This window comes from Limanda limanda, chromosome 12 (assembly GCF_963576545.1).
Source record: "Limanda limanda chromosome 12, fLimLim1.1, whole genome shotgun sequence".
NCBI classification, from domain to species: domain Eukaryota; kingdom Metazoa; phylum Chordata; class Actinopteri; order Pleuronectiformes; family Pleuronectidae; genus Limanda; species Limanda limanda.
This window is the reverse complement of record NC_083647.1, coordinates 12,238,243-12,256,474: the sequence shown is the minus strand read 5'-3', so window position 1 is coordinate 12,256,474 and position 18,232 is coordinate 12,238,243. Positions and strand designations below refer to the sequence as shown.

General features: G+C 42.0%; 1 protein-coding gene across 2 annotated transcripts; it reads right to left on the bottom strand.

Annotated features, from left to right (window-relative positions):
* Positions 1-1,643: 1,643 nt before the first annotated feature.
* On the bottom strand, positions 1,644-18,232 carry LOC133015376 (RAS guanyl-releasing protein 1-like). 2 transcript variants are annotated; one of them, XM_061082560.1, is made up of 17 exons: positions 18,058-18,232; positions 17,251-17,426; positions 12,214-12,319; positions 10,751-10,813; positions 10,536-10,667; positions 9,730-9,883; positions 9,434-9,607; positions 8,485-8,601; positions 8,117-8,392; positions 7,633-7,713; positions 6,785-6,889; positions 6,497-6,606; positions 6,001-6,145; positions 5,808-5,844; positions 5,285-5,416; positions 3,460-3,773; positions 1,644-3,367 (listed from the first exon to the last, which is right to left on the bottom strand). In XM_061082560.1, exons 1-17 carry the CDS (start codon positions 18,192-18,194, stop codon positions 3,233-3,235), a joined length of 2,394 nt encoding a protein of 797 aa, XP_060938543.1. In that variant the 5' UTR covers positions 18,195-18,232; the 3' UTR covers positions 1,644-3,232. The 2 variants fall into 2 exon arrangements, with proteins under 2 accessions (XP_060938543.1, XP_060938542.1); XM_061082559.1 differs by having other exon boundaries at positions 17,251-17,423; positions 18,058-18,228.

The following is an 18,232-nucleotide window of genomic DNA, read 5'->3' as shown; positions in this document are numbered from 1 at the left end:
CAGAGCGGTGATGTTTCTCCTGCACAGCCCTTCTCCTGTTACACTCATCTGTTATCATCAAGGTTAATTAAAAAACTCACCGCGGCTTCACACAATTATCAAACCACCTCCAGAAGATTCTCTCAAAATGTCTCTTTTCCTCTTTTTCCCTCCCACTAACAGTTTCTCTTCCTCTGCTCCTCCACTGTGGTCCTGTGGCCACCATTAGAACTTAATGAACTTGGTTTAATAATCAAGGGAATTAGTGTGGCGTCTCTGTTTCCTGCCGCCACCGGCTCTCCTCCTCTCCATGTTTGCACTGTGTAACATTTTGTGTTCTTCTTGTGTTCTTCTGCGTATCAGGGGAACATAATGGGATGTTCCGCATCTTTCCTAATTAGATTTGGAGTGTGTTCATTAGACTGAGCACATTCAGTTAAATATGGGGATCTCACAATTGCCCGATTCCCTCAAGTGCCCTGATGTCGGGGTGATAAATCATCTGTCTGCCCACTGTAATTAGACTGACTTCTGAGCTTTCATATTTTGCTCTCAGTGTGTGGATTGCTAAGTTATGCAGCAGATGAGTTAACCAACGTACGTCTCGAAATCTCCCTCAGGCTCAAACCACTGCAATTAATTATGTTTACATTCTCCGTTGGGTTTGTAAATGGATTTTAGACTGATTATATTTATCTTTAGGATGACTGCTCTAATATGTCAGGGTAAATACATTTCTCCTCTCAAGCTTGTGCTACAGCTGTGACGGAGGGATGGGAAGAAGCAGCCTTTGCTAGGGCATCATCCCCTCGAGTTTAACGTGTGTTCTCTCTGTCAATTTCCCTCAGCCGGCCATGATATTGGAAATTATTCAGCATTAGAGTGAGCATGGAGCCTGCTATGCTCCTGCAGCTGCAGTGTCACATTCAAATAGAAGTAAATTAGCTGTCACCAAGGCAAGGCTGGGGAGCTGCTGTTACGCATCAGAGACGATCCCTATTTTTCCTCCACTGGGTCTCTGCTCACTGACCAGCCAGTGTAGAGGCAACAAGTCATTACAGCTGCAAGAAATGAAGACGCACAATATCGGAGTCAAATGAATCTATCGAAATGTCCGACAGCGCCAAGAATAGCAGTGCAGAGCGTCTTGAAGAAATGTAAGAATCTGAAGGAGTAAGTGCACGGTTTGGTTGTGTGCTTCTCCAGCTGCAGACAGTCGCCTTCTCATTATAGACCGACATTAACTGCAGAGCTGGACTCATTACGAGCAGCACAGCCTGGGGGACAGGGCAGATTGGCACAGTCTCCAGTCAAAGGTGTGACACACAGCCTGTCCTGAAAGGTTCACGTCTCCACAAATCCATCCATCCACGTTATAGACCTAAAGATATGTCTCCCCTATTTCATTGAAATATATATAAAAAAAAAAAAGTAAACTCATTTAAAGTTGTGTCTGACTCTGATGCCCCTTTGGTCTCTAATTTGACAACAGTCTCACACACAGCTAATTAGAGTGCAACATCTACAGTGCAGGCCCTGGGGCATCTGAAAACTGGAAGTCAACAATCATTAACAAGAAGCTGGAGGAACATTATGAGGCTCTAGTGACATCCAGTGGTCAAGCAGAGCAGCACAGGTAATTGTTTTATATAGAATTCACACAGTTTATTGTAACAATAAGATAACAATACTGAGGGGGGTGAACCTATAACTAAGACGACACTGTGCATATATACAGAACATTATACATAGTACAAACACATCTATCTCCACTCCCATTCAGAGCACAACACTGCTACAGTGGACCACTCAGTAATTGAAAGACATGGCTGCACGATAAAAATAGAAAGTATCAATATGATGCCAACACACACACACATACACACACACACAAGCATACACAATTCACCAAAAGTACCAGCACACTGTACAAAATGTTCATTTGTCTCTCTCTTTGAACCATTGTGTAGTGTTTGAGACAAAAAATATGAACGCAGCGCTAACTTCAGTTTTGTTGAGGCCGTTCTGACTGTGCTGATATTTCATTCTGCTGCTATCATCAATGGGCTCTTATTAGTTTATTATTACTAGATGTTCTAATAGCATCATAAACTACTCCGATACAGACGAAAATGCCAGATCGGGCATCAGTGAGTACGCAAATGTATGTACAGATCCCATACCATGACTTTAAGTAAGTAAATTAGTTCCACGAAGATAAAACTTCCCTTTCTTTTCCTGGAAATCACTTCTTCTTCACCACATTAAAACAGTGGTTATGCTTTACTGATATTGAGGTGAAAGGAGTGATTTCTGGTAGTGTAGCGTCAGCCAGCTAGCCAGCTAGCTAAAATGGCAACAATTTGGCAATATTTCTCACTGGAAAGTCCCAAAGAACCATCCCAAGAAAGAGCACGAGGTGGTCACCAACGCAAATGGGGGAAAAGGAAGAAGAGCAGCAGATATTTCTAGAAACAAACATTCGAATGACGTAATAAATTCAACAAAGACGGCCCCAAATTGGTACTTGTCTCGGCCGATATGCAGTCCAGGTATTGGTTTTGGAATCGGGTGGGAGGAAATGGTATTGGAACATCCCTAATAATAATAATAATTATAATAACACATCTGTCATACATGGCACAACTTGTTTTTGATAGATATTTCGCTTCATACAGTTCACTGCGGTCCCTGATTTCCATTTTATGATCAACATAAATGTCTAAGGCCATTAATTGATCAAGAATTTATCAAACACATTTAGCTATATTTTCACTCCAATACGACACTCCTTCATTCAATGTTCACATACTTTTCACAGAAAACTCAATTCCCACTGGTACTACTCTATGGGCTCAGCAATTCCTATAAAACTGTACAAGGGACTCTTCTGCTCACTTCTGTAAATGTAACACTTCAGCCTTTTAGCATCATCATACTGTAATATAACTTTGGTGTGTGTTTTATTTTCGTATTAAATTGATAAACTGTATTCACAGCACTAAGCATACACACTTAAAAAAATCCTTAACCTCATTATTGGTGACATACTGCTTGAAATATATTTTTTGATTGCATTGTTTCCCACTGTTTACCACCTGATGCCTGGTTGTCTAGGTTTCTTTACACTGATAAATTACTTGCACTGTTAATGACCACCAAGTTAAATATTGAATCCAGATTTAATGCATGCCCCCATAAGGGGGCAGCAGCGGTCTCCCTGGAGGAGGCTCAGTAAACTGTATGTACACGACTAGGATGAGGAGTCTTCCTCCACAGGGTGGAGAGCGTGTCTCTTCAGCAGCGTCTTTAAGATCTCCACCTCCCGCTCGGTCTCCTTCAGCTTCCTCCGTAGTGTCTCGTTGTCTTTCTGCAGCCTCTGGTTGTCCTGGGAAAGACACAGATGATTTGTATTGACATAGCTGAGGTGCCTTCAAGAACCGTGTAGAGAAAAATGGAAACTTTGGTTTTGACACTCACTGAATCTAGAGATTCATATGTAGGTTTGCTCTCCTCCTCTGATTCTTTAGGCTTTTGCATGACAGAAGCTCTGTTTTCCCACTTGGCACAGTGTTTCCTCTGGGGTACCGGGCTGGGACACGAGGTGAGGGGGGGCACTGCTGGGACTAACAGTGCAGGCTGAGAGCGACTGGCTGAGGGGGATGCAGCGAAAATCGGCTCTGTCTGGGTGCCACTGTGGACCTTCCGGGGCCTCAGAGTGGAGGTTACTGGGGAGTCCGGGCTCCAGTCTTTGCTGTCATCAGGTGGATAGGGGAAGGGACAGTCATCTGAACCTGAAGAGTGCGACAGGAAGTTATTATTCCTTATCAGAAATATTAAAACATTCCAATTTTCATATTGGAGAATAATACTTTGTGCTAAATGACAAATATCACAGATCTGCAGTAGATCTGCAGTTGGAGCCATGCTGGTCACTCCCAGGCTATGTTTTGTAACAAAGAACCCCCATACTTAATGTCTCTGTTCCCCAAAACCAAAACACACTACCTCTTCTTTAAATCTCACCTCAGAACCTTCCCCTTATTGAAGTCTTTTAACAATGTTTGATTTGCATTTGTTTGATTCATTGTTTTTTATCTCTTGTGACCAATTTTCTTTTAGTCTATATTTTCAGGTTTTACTTCTTCTTGTTAATGCACTTTGTAACATTGTTAAGAAAAGTGCAATGTGATGTAAATGTAATGTAAACTGTTATATTATCATAAATTAACCACAAAACAAAACATCAAGTTAGAGATGTAATTTATAGATCTATAGATACCAAACCCTCTCTATAATTTATAGTGGGGGCTCTGTTAATATAGTCTCAGTGTTTTTTTAAGATGTTTCTTGTTGTGCCAATCCCCTTTAAGTAAAACTGAAAGTACTTCTGCTCTGAATACAGCAGCCTTCTTGCAGCCGGTGGGTGTCTCAGTATTACTGTAAATGAAACGACTGGAGGGAAATCACCCAGACTGTAGACCATGCACTCCAGAGATCTTTACTTTCAGATGCTGCGAGCTAATGTGAAGCTGCTTAAACTATGATTTTTGGCATTTTGCTGCAGTGTGTGCCAGGCAGTGGCTGCAGGATTTCTAGAATAATCTCATTACGGTATTTGTGATGGACAGTCAGGTCTGCAGGAAAGATCGTCGGTGCCAACCTGCCCACCATCCAAGAAGTGTACACATCCAGAGTCAGGAAACGGGCAGGAAAGATCACTGCAGACCCCTCACACCCTGGACACAACCTGTTCCATCTCCTCCCCTCTGGTAGGCGCTACAGATCTCTGTTCACCAAAACCTCCAGACTCAAAAACAGTTTCTTCCCCCTCGCCGTCTCACTTCTGAACAGCCAACCCACTGTTGCACTGTGCAATAATCCTGGATCTTTATAATAACCACTGTAAAATTACTCCCGGAATTATATTTTATGTAATTATATTTAATTATATTTACTAACTTCGCCCCTACTGTATAACCGTAATACTCATACTGTTTAATATTTATCCCTGAACTTCTTTTCTTTCTTTTTCCTAGACCGTTTGTATTGTTTTGTTTTGTGATGTGTATTCTGTGCAAGCACACTGAGAGCCACTTCACCAAGTCAAATTCCTTGTTTGTGTAAACTTACTTGGCCAATAAAACCTGATTCTGATTCTGATTTAGTGATTATTTCCCTGTTAGATGCAAGTTGTTGTCTTCATAATGTGTATTTGCTGTGGCTGTGATTAATAATAGCATGTTTATAAATGGGACTCTATATATATATTATGCTGCAAAAGAACCCCATCCCCTCTACCCACCCTCATAGGTGCCTGCGGTGACGGGCGTTGAGCTGGGTGTAGGACTGTCTGTGGCATTGGACGCTTTGGCGTTCTTCTTGCACTCAAACGCCACCTGGTCCTTGCACAGCTTGTGGCAGTTCATTCCGCAGTCTGTGCAGAGCAGAAGAATGTGCAACATGTTAGAACAGGAATCAGCGACAGTCCAACTTTGACAAACTGACTTCTGTTTGAACACTATCGGTTCTGCAAATGCAACGCTCAGACCTTTGCATGCTCACTGCAAATAGTTCTCGTCTGTTTTGAAGGTTGGGGGAGGAGTGAAAATTGTGGTTCTGACTGCAAACATTCTGTATTTGAAGTGCTGCAGGGTTCAGCTCCATATATGCAACAAAGAAAACCACAGTGCACCTTCCTAAGATAGTTTTCCTTTACCTGCACTACACCGTCTACAACTCCTCGGCTTGAAAATCAAGCCTGTTACTGACAATTGGGGAAGAAATTAAGCTCTGTAGTTACACAGCGGGTAGAGTGCAACAACTACCTTTGCATCTGTAGCCTTGCTTGATGACACCCCACAACTGCGAAGAAGAAAATGGAAAAAAAAAAAAAACACTCAATAATTATGGAATATAAGCAAGATTAAATATGATAATGGTATTTGCAGTGGCAGTGATGTAGTACAACAGTGTTTGTGTCTCAAACAGCTTAATTCTTGAATTTGTGTGCTGACTTACAAATCCTGAGCAGTTGTCGCAGAAGGTGGGCTTCATGTAAGTGGTCTCCTGGAATTTGTGGACAAACCCAAGTCCCAGTTTGGAGCAGAGGACACTTGCCCGCATGAAATAGGCTGTGATCTCCTCTCTGCTGATGAGGCCTTCCCTGGACAACCCCAACACACAAACACAGTATAATGTAAGAGAGGGATTTATTTATGACTGCACCCACTCATCTGACCCATGTGCTAAACATAGAATGCCACTTTGTCACTGTGTGATATGAAATCATGGTAACATTATCTGTGATAGTTGTCATGTTCAGGAATCACATGCAACACAGGGCGTGCGTGAGAAAAAAGTTAGTGGTTGGTGGTATGGTTTGTTCTGCAGCTATAATCTGTTTCCTGTTGCTCCGCTCATCAGAAAAAATATCACTTTGGCTTCCTTTCCTCTGAAGTCACAAATGAGCTGTGCGTGTGCGTGTGCGTGTGCGTGTGACCTGCCAAACACTCACTTCTCTTTGTCCATGACACAGAAGGAAAATGGAAAGCTAGCAGCAATTTTCTCAAATTCCTCTTGAGAAATGAAACCATTCTCGTCGTGATCGTAGTTCTTAAACACAGACTGCGAAAGACAAGAGGAAAAAAAACCTTAGGTGCTGGCCTGATTGTGACCAATGGCCACAAGAGCTTGCTGTCATCGTGACGGCATGCAGAAGAATAGTTTAAACAAATATTATTGTTATATAACAGTTTTAGTCAGCAGCTATGCGGAGGCTACAATTTAAAACGGAAGCACTCACGTCCACCATTCTCTGCACATGTCTGCTGATGGTTCGGCGGTCCGGTTTGGGAGCCACTCCTGATGCCCACTCCACAACCACAGGAGGTCTTGAGGGGGTGGATGGCTAATGTATAAGTCGTTAAAAATCAATATGACATATAATATAAATATATATAATATTATCTGGACAATTCTTTGAGACTAAAGCTATGTAGAGAGTGCTCTTAAGTAGCAGAAGCAACTCAGTTAACTAAGGGACAAATAAAATGTGTATTTTAAAAGCCAAGCTAACTTGTGGCTAGGTGTAGCCATAGATTGTCAATAAGATGGACAAAGTGACAGCTCCCCAAAAGTGAAACCAAAGTGTCTTGATTGCCACCTGTTGGCTGTTTGCAGTATAGGTCATAAACCCTGCCTCCTCAATGCTTGTGGATGGGACATGGACCAACTATAAAATCAAAGTACATATCAGTCAAATTTTTCAGACAGATGATTTCTGTCATTTTTGGTACTTGTATTCATGGTTGACGGCTGGCACTCACGATTCATTCTGGATAGTGGGAGAAAGTGGGGATTCATCGTCCATCTTATTCACAGTGTATTGTTGTGGCTATTTAGTGTCAAGGGTGCAATCGATAATCTCAACTACTCAAGAATGTGAACAAGTGCCATCCCCAAAATATCAAATCCTTCAAGACTTTTTAATCTTTTGCTTTTAACCGTTTGCCCTATAACTAGTTAGGCGGGTATCTGGCAAATGAGCTAAGCTAATATTCATCAATTTCTGTATCTTCATTTTTACTGTACGGACACGTTAAAGACTGATAGATAACAAAGAAAATAAACATCATGTTATTCATCACTCACCGGTGCTTTACAGTTCTTGGGTTCCCTGGTGTAAGACAATTCGTAGATCTCATCCTCTGTGTAATAAAGGTCCAAGGACAGCTGTGGGGAAAGAGCGAGCACATGTCAGCACATGGCTTGTAAACAGAAAACAGAAAGAGCTCTTTGTGTCTCCACATTTCTCCTTGAAACATGTTTTTGATGAAGGCCAATTGGGTCACAGGCTACTATTGTCTGTTCATGGGCATTCTGTCGTTCAAGTACGATTAAAAGCACACACAGCGCACAGATAACACAACAATACAGCAATCTCAACTCACTCTGTCACACTCAGTTCGTCACCCACACACTCATAGATACTAGTCTCTCATCCCACCCACACTAGGACAGACAATCCACATGCTGTAACACCCTCATTTGCATCTGTGCCTGCGTTCAATGCAATGCAGTGATTCACACAAAGCTTCATAATAGTTTTTAAAAAACAAACAGAAAGGTGAACAACCGTCAACAGATGGACAAGGTCCTTGTTAGCGTCCAGCCTGGGGGGGATCTGCTGGAGCTGGATCAGCTCGTTGATGTGGCTGTAGATGGCCTGGAGCTTCTGGACGTTGACCTTGTTGTCCTCTACGTAGTCCGACATGGCCTCATTGACGGATATAAGGTCTTTGAGGTGGACGCCCAAGATTGGGATTTTAAAACCTGTACACCTGCTGTAAGCTTGTCTATAGTTGTCATAGTTTCTGCATGAGGACAGCAGGTCAGTCATCTCGTTCAGCATCTAGGGATTAAACAGAATTTATTTCAAAAGAATAAAATGAGACTCCTCGGCTTTTAAGTCCTCGTCGTAGGTGTTTTGTTGTTGTTGTTTACCTTTGTGACCTCACTAGGTACGTGTGAGGTTGTGTCTTTCAGTCTGGAGATGGAGCTGTGACAAAGGCCCCCCACCACTGCCATTAATGTGTTGTAGTTGTGCATAAGATGGAGACTCTAGAGGACACGCACATAAAAACAGACGCATCAGTCCATCCACGCACACACATATAAACACGCACAATTAAACTTGTTCCAGGTATCCCTGGTTATATGATTCACAAAACTACCATTACATAAGCCACTTACATTGTTGGCTTTTCTTATGCTCTGATATCTCACTCTCTTTTTGAAAGTGCCTTTCCCTCTCGTTCAGTTCTCTAATTCGTGCTGTCGCTGGAGCATTATGGTGTGAAATTCGTTCCCACACTCGTGGGATTTGAGGTTGACAGCAGTAAGCAGCAGCAGCAGCAGCAGCAGCAGCAGTCTGGTGCATTAGTGTTACAGTGCAAGAGGCCCCTCCAGAGTAAAAGCCTGCCTAACGGCTCCTTTACGCCAGCACATCACCTTCTCAGTAGGTCGCATGCAGCTTCATACTGAAGTGGTTTTAGCAGACAAGGTCTGATCGGCCGCTACTGTCACGAGTCTCTCTTTTCCACTTCCACTAACTCAATGTGCGAGTGCACTCTGCTTGACGGCTCCATTAGCTTGCATTCAGTTAATACTTTTCTATTGGTAAAATCTTTGGATATGCTAAAAGGCTGCAGCAGAGCTCTTGAGATTAATTACCACATCTCTGTGAATACGCATTATGCAACTACCGGTTATTTAGCATCTATAGTGTAAAGTGTCTACAGTGTGATATGCAGTCATTAGTTAAATAATGTACAATAACACGTAGACGCAAGCAAAGAGAGAAACGTGTCAAATTTGGTTCCCTTTTTTTCCCGCTAAGTGAGGAACAGAAATTGTGAGAGCAGAAATAGTGAAGGGCTGATTCAACCACTACCTTTGCAACGTGGATAAACTTGGTGAAAACCTCAGCTCTCAGCTGAGCGGTCGGTCGGCTCAGCACCATCAGCTGAACCCACTGGGAGATACCATTACACAGTGCAATGGAACGCTCCATCACAGGGATGTCCTTCATGCAGCAGCTGCGAATGTAATTCTGATAGTCTACAAACTGAGGGAGAGATCAGAGACAGGAGCGTTAACTGCTGCACGGAAACTGCAAGGCATTTCCCCTGAGGAGGAAATGCTAAGTGTTTTTTTCATGTTTGAATTGGCATGGTCGTGTGTACTCACTGAAATCCTGCAAAAAGATTTAAACTCCAAGAAGGTGAGGTGCTCGGCCAACTCGATCGGCTCCAGGTGATCGAAAAGAAGAGAAACCTTCCTCTTTTTACTGCTGTTGGCTTTCATCTTCTGGCTAGCCTTCCACGACCAATCCCGCTCATTTCTACAACACACCACGGAAGAATAACATAACCACATCTAGCATCGGCAGAGGCTGCAATGCTTATGAGTTCTAGGGCTGGGGAAATTTGGCAGAAATTATATTAAGATAAACTTGTTCCTTTTCAGTTGATATTAGTAATTATGAATGTACCAGGATTATTTTATTTTTACTTTTAAAGACAGATTTTTGCTCCTGAGTGAAGGTTGTGGCTTTACACGCTTCCTTATGGACAGAGAAATACAAATGATGTATCGATATATATTGGAATTTAGTTATATTGCTATTGATAAAGATTATATTGTGTTGATTATTGATCGTTTGTCACCCAGCATTATGACAAAGTCAGTAATAAACAATTTTTCAATAAAAAAATATATCAGAATGCAATATGTAAATGAAGCAGTACATTATGCACATTACATTTTATATTTCATATAATGATACTGCCAAAAATGTTTGAAATAAAGCTAAGTTAATTTTAAACCATTTAGGCAAAATATTAAACAAAAATATTTGCTGTTTGCCCATTCCTAAAAGTTTGTCTGTTTTCCTGATCGTGACAGACTTCAGGACTTTCCACGACTGAACAAACAACTGAGAGTCGTGTAGACGTCGTGTCTCAGTCGCCAGCTGGTCAGACATAAACACTTACATCCATTTGGTTTCTAGGAGAGAGCAGAGATGCTCCTGTCCCTGCTCCCTGATCAGCCCCCGGAACTGGTCCATGCTGTCGGACAAGCTGTGGTGCAAGCGGAACATCATCCAGAACTCCTGGATCCAGTGTCTGGAGATCAGAGATGATATGTGACTGATGAAAACACACAGAGAGGGACAGACTCTGACAATGTGTCAGTGTGTTAGACTGACCTGATGAGGTAGCATATCCTCTGACACTCTGTTGCCTGCTCATTGTCCATCGCTGTTTTGAATGTAAGGACTTTGGTTAAGGAATAATACAAACAGATCATTCTGAGTTGTTGTTCTTTGTTGTGTCATTTTCTGAAAGTGGTTAAGTTTCAGCCACACTGTTGATTTAGGTGAAAATATCTCGCCAGTGAATGGGCTGATCTCAGACGTTATACATAACAGCAATGTAAAAATGAGCATATGGTTCCCTCCCACAAAATAACAACAACTGAGTAAAAACTATAGAAACTCAACTAAAAGGCAAACAAGTGACATTTGGAAATGTGGGAGGAGGCAACTGCATGAGGCAGAAACCCGATAAGCATCACTGAATGAATCATGCTGGCATGCAGAGGAAGGTGAAGAACAGAATGTAAGAGAAAATACACAATCAGTGTTTCATTATCCAAAGAACTAACAGTTGATTAATATGCATTGTTTAGTCGCAGGACTCAAAAGATATTTTTGTGAATTTATATACAGTACACACAAAAGCATTTTCTTATTACGCGCAGCAGCTTTTATGAAGAGACTAACAGCACAGCTCTTGAATGGCAGAAATCAGCTTGAAGTGATGCACATAAAAAGGCTAATTGCGTCATGGGAGCAGAAGATCTGCCCACGCAATCCCAAGGCCAGACGGCGATGAAGGCTGTTAATGGCCCCTGTGTCTCTTCCCTGGTCCTTACCCACACACTGCATTTATATGATGTATCCTTTTGGGTCCTGGGCTCAGAATGAGAGGGTTAAAAATAGCAGAGGGGGCCATTCGCTGTCGCGCAGTGACGTGGGTTCATGTGAGCGAGGGTCCTCTTTAACCAACGGAGGGTCTGTGTTCATATATATATAGCTGAAGAGCATTTGTATGTGAACAAGGCAGAGGTAATTAACACCTGAAGCCCCGAGGCTGCTCTCCGGGCCTGTGAGCTCCTCTGAGAGGCTTCATGACGCCACTGCTTTTTCCTGAATAGAAGTATATGGGCCCTCAACTCAAGTAACCAGACATTACAACAAAAACATGCTCTTTTTTTTCCTTTTGTGACGTGGAATATATGAAAGGGACAGAATCGAACAGAACTCTGATTCCCTGGCTATTATGAAAAGCGTGAGAAACAGTGCACAGAGTCGACGAAATTTACACAGTGCAGCTAAAAATGGTTCAATAACAAACGTGAAGGGTATACGTGACACCAGTAGTAAACACAAACTGCCACTTTCCTATCAGAGTTTGCGCTGACAGCTCCTGGCTGCGTTGCAAGCCAAGTACAAGCTTGATCGCCCGTTGCTGTTGACAACGAAACAAAAGCGGCACACAGGGAGCCAGTGATCTGACCCCTTGTTACTCTTGGTGCTCCAAATTGGCCAGTGCACCGTTGGAATCATCTGTAGCGCTCAGAGCGTCACCATGGGCTGTTGAAGGATATAGAGTAATGAGTTTGTCCAGCAGATCACTGGAGGAGATGAGGAGACGGTGCATGGTCAGGGTGATGTTCAGCAAGTGGCCGCTCCCGCACACGCAACCGTTTGAATCTGCAAGACAGAAATGCACACACTCGAGTCTTTGCAGCAGAGTGGAGCAGCATTACAGGACACAGCATGTCATCTCCTCGAAATAAAACTTGTGTCAGTGACATGTGGTTTCCCCTGAATACATCAACCGAGAATCACATCTTGCGTATGACACGTCACATTTGTGTTTTCATACTTGTGCTTCGGCCATTTAGCCTCCCTGCAATCTGTGAGGCTGAATGGATGTTTGTGATGTGTTTAGTGGACATACATGCTGAGTGTTTACAACAGATTAATATACACTTAATATACTCTGGTTTGTCTGTAATCATTTAAATATTTAACTTATTTGAATTATAGTGTTGAAAATAATATCATTACACAAATGTGACTGGAAAGAGTAACTGAATATTAAGTCATGTTTGTCATGTTTACAAGAAAAATCTCTTAATTATTATTTTTATTATTAAATATTTCAGGCTATATTGATATGATGGACAGCAAATTTATATCCCTGAATAAAGTGTTTCAGCAACTCTTAGATAAGATTAGATTACAAATATTGATATGTGATTACAAATTCGATTTTATCCAATATTTTATTGCGATGACGACAATTGAATTTAACTGTAAGGCTACAGATTTATCTACACAGACTTAGATTAACCTGGTGAATCACGGACAGATGACTGATTGCCTGTTTCTGAAGATTATCATCTGATCATGTGAACCTCTTCTCTTGTTTCCCTCATCTTTTCCTCTCCTTTCTCCTCTCAAACATCACGGTTTGGTTACTCTCTTTGTGACCAGAGCTTATTTCCTTTTCTGTCTCATCTGACTCTACGCAACAACTGACCTCTTGAGACCCACAGAGAGAGATATAGGAAGGTTTTATTTTCAACCACATTTTGAATTGAAACATGAGATGAGTAAACTAAAGTTACCACATAATAGTTGCATCATGCCTCTGCCAACCAATCAAATAACAAGATATAAGGTCACAATCGCTCCCCCTCTGTTGCTGAGACGAGTAATGAAGTGTTGTTGTACATTATGATGTCACTGAAAAGTTCCCCTTGGACCTTTTCAATATTAAATATCATTGCTACATCACTTCATCCAGTTAAGACATTTGTCTGAAAAACGTGTCATAATTGAAGGAATAGTTAGTTCTGGGCAAGCACTTGTTTTGTGATGTTAGAGTGACCTTGCCCTTTGACCTTCAACCACCAATATATGATCAACACATGTTTGAGTCCAAGTGAATTTCTGTTCCAGGTGTTCCCTGGGCACACACATGAGGCCAAAAATGTCTCTTGAGAAGTCACATCGTATTGACGTATAACCTTTAACCACGAAAATCGAATAAATTCCGTCAAATGTCGCGATCACAGGAATGTGAGGTCACTGTGATGTTGACATTTGACGACCAAAATCTGACCAATACATAACACTACTTTCCTTAGATATCACTGTCACGCAGCCAAATATATCTTTTGAGAGGTCACAATGACGTTGATCGTTGACCACCAAATTCTGTGATTCCAAGTGAAAGTTTGTCTCAGAAAATCCCTTGAGAGGTTCCATAGATATTCTGGTTTTGAGAATGAGAAGTACAGACTAACAAACTGAAAACGCCCCCAGTCACTGCTCTCTGGCAAAGAGGCATCAAAATATTCCACAAGATCGCAATTTTCCAGAACAACACACATGCAGTGAATTCTTGGCTGATATATAAAGAAGAGCATTTAACTGTAGCTTAAAAAATGTTATTTATACAGAATACCATGACAATACATTGAAAGCTTTTTGAATCTTTCTCACGCTGCCTGTATGCTGAAAGAACATTTCCAAAATCCTCAAGCTGAGAATCACTTTGAGCTTTCACAGTATCTTGACACCATCAAGGACATCAGGCGTCTGAGGACCCACTTTTAAACCACATCACCTTGGAAATACCTCAGACGCCATGGCAACATGTTTTCTAATCTTTGTTATCTGTGAGCAACTCACAACTCCAGCCGCAGCTGACTAATCCAGCCCGCATATCCTGCATGGGGTGTGTTTCTGTTTGCAAGACACAGCAGCTTCCAGTTAAACCCAGTAGACTCACCAGTTGAGACAATAGGAGACTAAAAGAGAAGTGAAACGTTCACTAGTGTTCAATAATACATGGCTTGTAAAGTAGCAGAGTTTAGATGTAGTTTAAACGTGTGAATAAAGAAAAACCCACCTGCCTGATTTACTTCAGTAGTCAGAACTGTGGCGAACGCACAACAGGAAGTCATGACTCCCTGTCACATAAACAATTGCTCCATCTTTTTTTTCACAACTTTCCAACCACTAACCCTCCCAGGGTTAATTGCAGGAGGAAATCCCCTCTGGACCGTCTGTTTGGTGACTGGAAAATTAGGAAAGCTAGAGCCGCCCGCTACACTGGAACTGTGTGATACTGTATGGAAACAAACACTGCCGAGGGCATGCGCCGCCTGGCCTACTTCTGAGGTTATCTCAGACGCTCATCAGCCACATGCAGGTTTTGGTGTGGCTCGTGGATATTTCCTTGTTTTGACAGAGGCTATCCGTCTGGATGGTCCCTTTGTTTCAGGGGATTTAGAGTCAGATGCAGGATGATGATTATCTCCCTGCGCGCTGTGCAAAACTCTCCATGATAAATCAGGACCCAGTGTAGCTTCATGGATAACACTGTTTGTATGCGTGCATGCTTTAGAGCAGTGATTCCCAACCAGGGCTATTTTTCTGAGTTCTCCACAAAAAAAAACTGTAGAGTAGTTCAACTGTTGCAATAAAATAGAAAATATAATTTGCAAACAAATTATTTGCATGATTATAAATATATAAATAAGTCTAAACCACTAAATAAATCTGTAGATATTATAGGTCATTGGTCAAAATAAATTGATTCAAAAGTTATGGATAAATAGTTTTCACATGATCCTGATTTTTCTTTGGGTCTGCACCCAACTTTACACACTCAAATAACAGACTCCTAGACATATCTCTTTTTTTCATTAAGATCCATAAATTATTATCTGAGAAATCAATGAAAGTGTTGAATAATGCTCTATCTCTCAACGTGTAAGAACATTTCCTGGATCCGCCCCCTGATCCTAGACCACATCAAAATTCTTTACAGTATCACCTCCTTCAACCCAGTTATATGATAATCTGTCCAGTAGTTTGAAAACCTAATCTCCTTTGTGGAGGTAATAATGGATAAATACATATACGATAAGATGCAATGTAATAATGGAAAACTTTTTAAAATATACAAAGCTAAAGGTAGAGAATAAACAGCTGAAACAGAGGAAAACCAATATAGTTAATGTAATGGTTTTGAATAGTAAACTAAGTCATGAGTAGTTTAAACATCTTGTCTCTGCCTTTCCAGGTACTAATAAGAAATCAAACTTTGACTGATCAGCAAAAAGGCATCAACAATTATTTCTACATTGACAATATTAGTTGAAAAATTATATTAAGTATAAAAACAATTACAATGAACATTTGCAACATGTCAGTCTGTACGTCTGACCAAAAGTACCTGGATCCACTGTTTTGTCTTATAAATGTCATCAATTAATAAAAACATAAAATAAATATGAAACTTGTACAGAGGTTACATGAGTTAAGTTGAGTTTGATCAGAGCGTGAAGCACAGCGCAGTGCGGCCTAAGAGAGAGAGGGTGATGTTGTCAATAGCTATTGATCCACACCTCATAGCGCTCTGCATTTCAAAGGCTGGGCCAGCATCTGAGGACCACTGCTCATGGAGCTGACCTTTCGGCTCAGCCGGGCTTGAAGCAGCCATCGGGTAATCCTTCAAATAGCTCTTACGTGCACGCTCACATTTGAAAAGGTGGCAGGAGCCCCTGACCTCAGGGGTTCGCCTGTGATGTGGGCCAGGAGTATTAGGGCTGAGCACAGTTTTATCAGGAGAGGCCATTCAAGGAAAACCCTAGTCATGACAAAACTTAGTCATGACACACTTGAACGTATCTTGAGCATGTTCGGATGAATCCAGTTTTTTTGCATCGTGACAGTGAAATCATCTTTTGATATTGTACGATGGCGTTCCTTAACTCTGATTCACTCCTGTTTCCGTTGTGAATCAGAAATGAGCGACAGGCTGTTAGTACTTTAAATGTCTGCCTCTCTACAGATAAATGTAGTTATGGGATGTCATTTTATGTGCAGCCCATTGTAACACCTCTCCAATGCTCCCGCTCCATTTGTGTAACCAGGCAACGACAATTTGAATGCCTGTCTCTGCAGAGACGCAATCACCATAACTCTGAGAGCCCTCCACACAACTTGACGAGGCCAATGATCATCGCTTGATTGATCCAAACTCCAGCCTACTCAATCACTGCTGTGATTTTCCCCCTTGCAAAAATCCCTCTATTAATCCTGCATCCAGTTAAAAATTACTAATAATACAATTATTGTCAAATACCATGGCCGTCTAATAGTTGCAGAAACGTATTACCAAGGAGGACATTTTCACCATACCAGACCAGCTTCACTGGGAGATATTTCTTCTTCAAAAGACAAAATAAAACCAAACTAAGCATTACCAAACTTTGCTGTGTTAGGGAGATTCCATTCAAATGCAAAACACCACCCTCCTCTTGTTGAGGGGTCCTGCCCGAACCTGTCGGAGTTTTGTGCCAAAATGCCAGAAAAATAAGTAAGAAAAACAGAAGCTTCATAGAAACTCATGTTATCACACATTAAGTGAGCTTATCATTATCAAGGCTTGCTGCCTGGTACAGACCACTACAGACCAGTGTGTATTTCTTTTCTTCTTCTTCTTCTTCAAAAAGACATCCATAGAGTTGCATGATAACAATATACAGCAACAGTACAAACACACCTACACTTTCTGTGTAATTTGTGTAAACTAAAGAGCCAGCTCAGCGTGGACTTACCAAAGGACTGCAGGCAGGCCTGGATGATGCCCTCCCAGCTCGCCCCCTTGGTGAGGGGACCCAGGGACATCATGGATTTGGACGGGGCCGTCTGGGCCGGGCTGGGTCTGTGGAACCTGTGAGGAAGTCCAGGTGGAGAAGCTCTAGCCCTGGAGCTGCATCTTGGAGTCGCACTACTTGAGAAAGAGCAAACGCAATAAGGACTGAGGAGAGAGAGGAGGGTTTGATGTAGGCAAAAAAGTGTGTCTCTGGTTGCCTATATGAGCATGTATAGTGTGTGTCTTTCAAACCACGCTATAATGAGACCACAGATTATTACACATGTGAAGTGTAGCAAAAAAGACAAACAGTTTAGAGCTATTGTGTGAATTAAAAACCACCTCCTCCACCACCCACACGGAATGTTGCCATTCATTGTTCTCATTTCCTTCCTTTAAATGTGTGTGTGTGGGGGGGGGGGGATACCAGTTAATCGCGGACTTCCAGTTGAAAGTGAGCAGTAAACAAGAATGAATTTGCATGAAGCACTTGAATGCAGCACGTCAGAAAGTTGCAACAAGTGAGATTGGGGAGGCTTTGGACCTGTGTCGCTTTTGTGCGTAAAATACTTGGATGGCCCATAGACTGTATATATAAGGTATGACCCCAGGAGAAGAGTCTGCTTGTTAACACTACAGTTAGATACAGTCATCAAAACCCACTCTGTCATGCTGGAATGATCAGATCACTGTAGAACATGTAGGCTGCGCTCATTGTCGCCAAAACCACACCTGTAGAGCCTCGGTAAAAACAAAGATTCCAACTTACGCATCGTCCTTCCCCTTCTCGTCCGGACTCGCACTTTCGTTTTGGTGGTTCTCTTTCGACTGACAGCCCATGGCGAGGTACTGGGCGACGAGCGGCTGAACGAGGCTGTCCATCTGTGTCCTCCTCGATGGGAGCATCTGATCGCAGTGCTCGGCTCCGTGCGCCTCCTCCTCCG

What these genes read in the sequence shown, in the direction of transcription:
- LOC133015376 (XM_061082560.1), bottom strand. Translation starts at nt 18,194, where the DNA reads ATGCTCCCATCGAGGAGGACACAGATGGACAGCCTCGTTCAGCCGCTC. An exon ending in AGGATATGCTACCTCATCAG is followed by an intron (nt 10,668 to 10,750) that starts GTCAGTCTAACA and finishes TCTGATCTCCAG; the next exon opens with ACACTGGATCCAGGAGTTCT. An exon ending in CCAAGAACTGTAAAGCACCG is followed by an intron (nt 6,890 to 7,632) that starts GTGAGTGATGAA and finishes CTTATACATTAG; the next exon opens with CCATCCACCCCCTCAAGACC.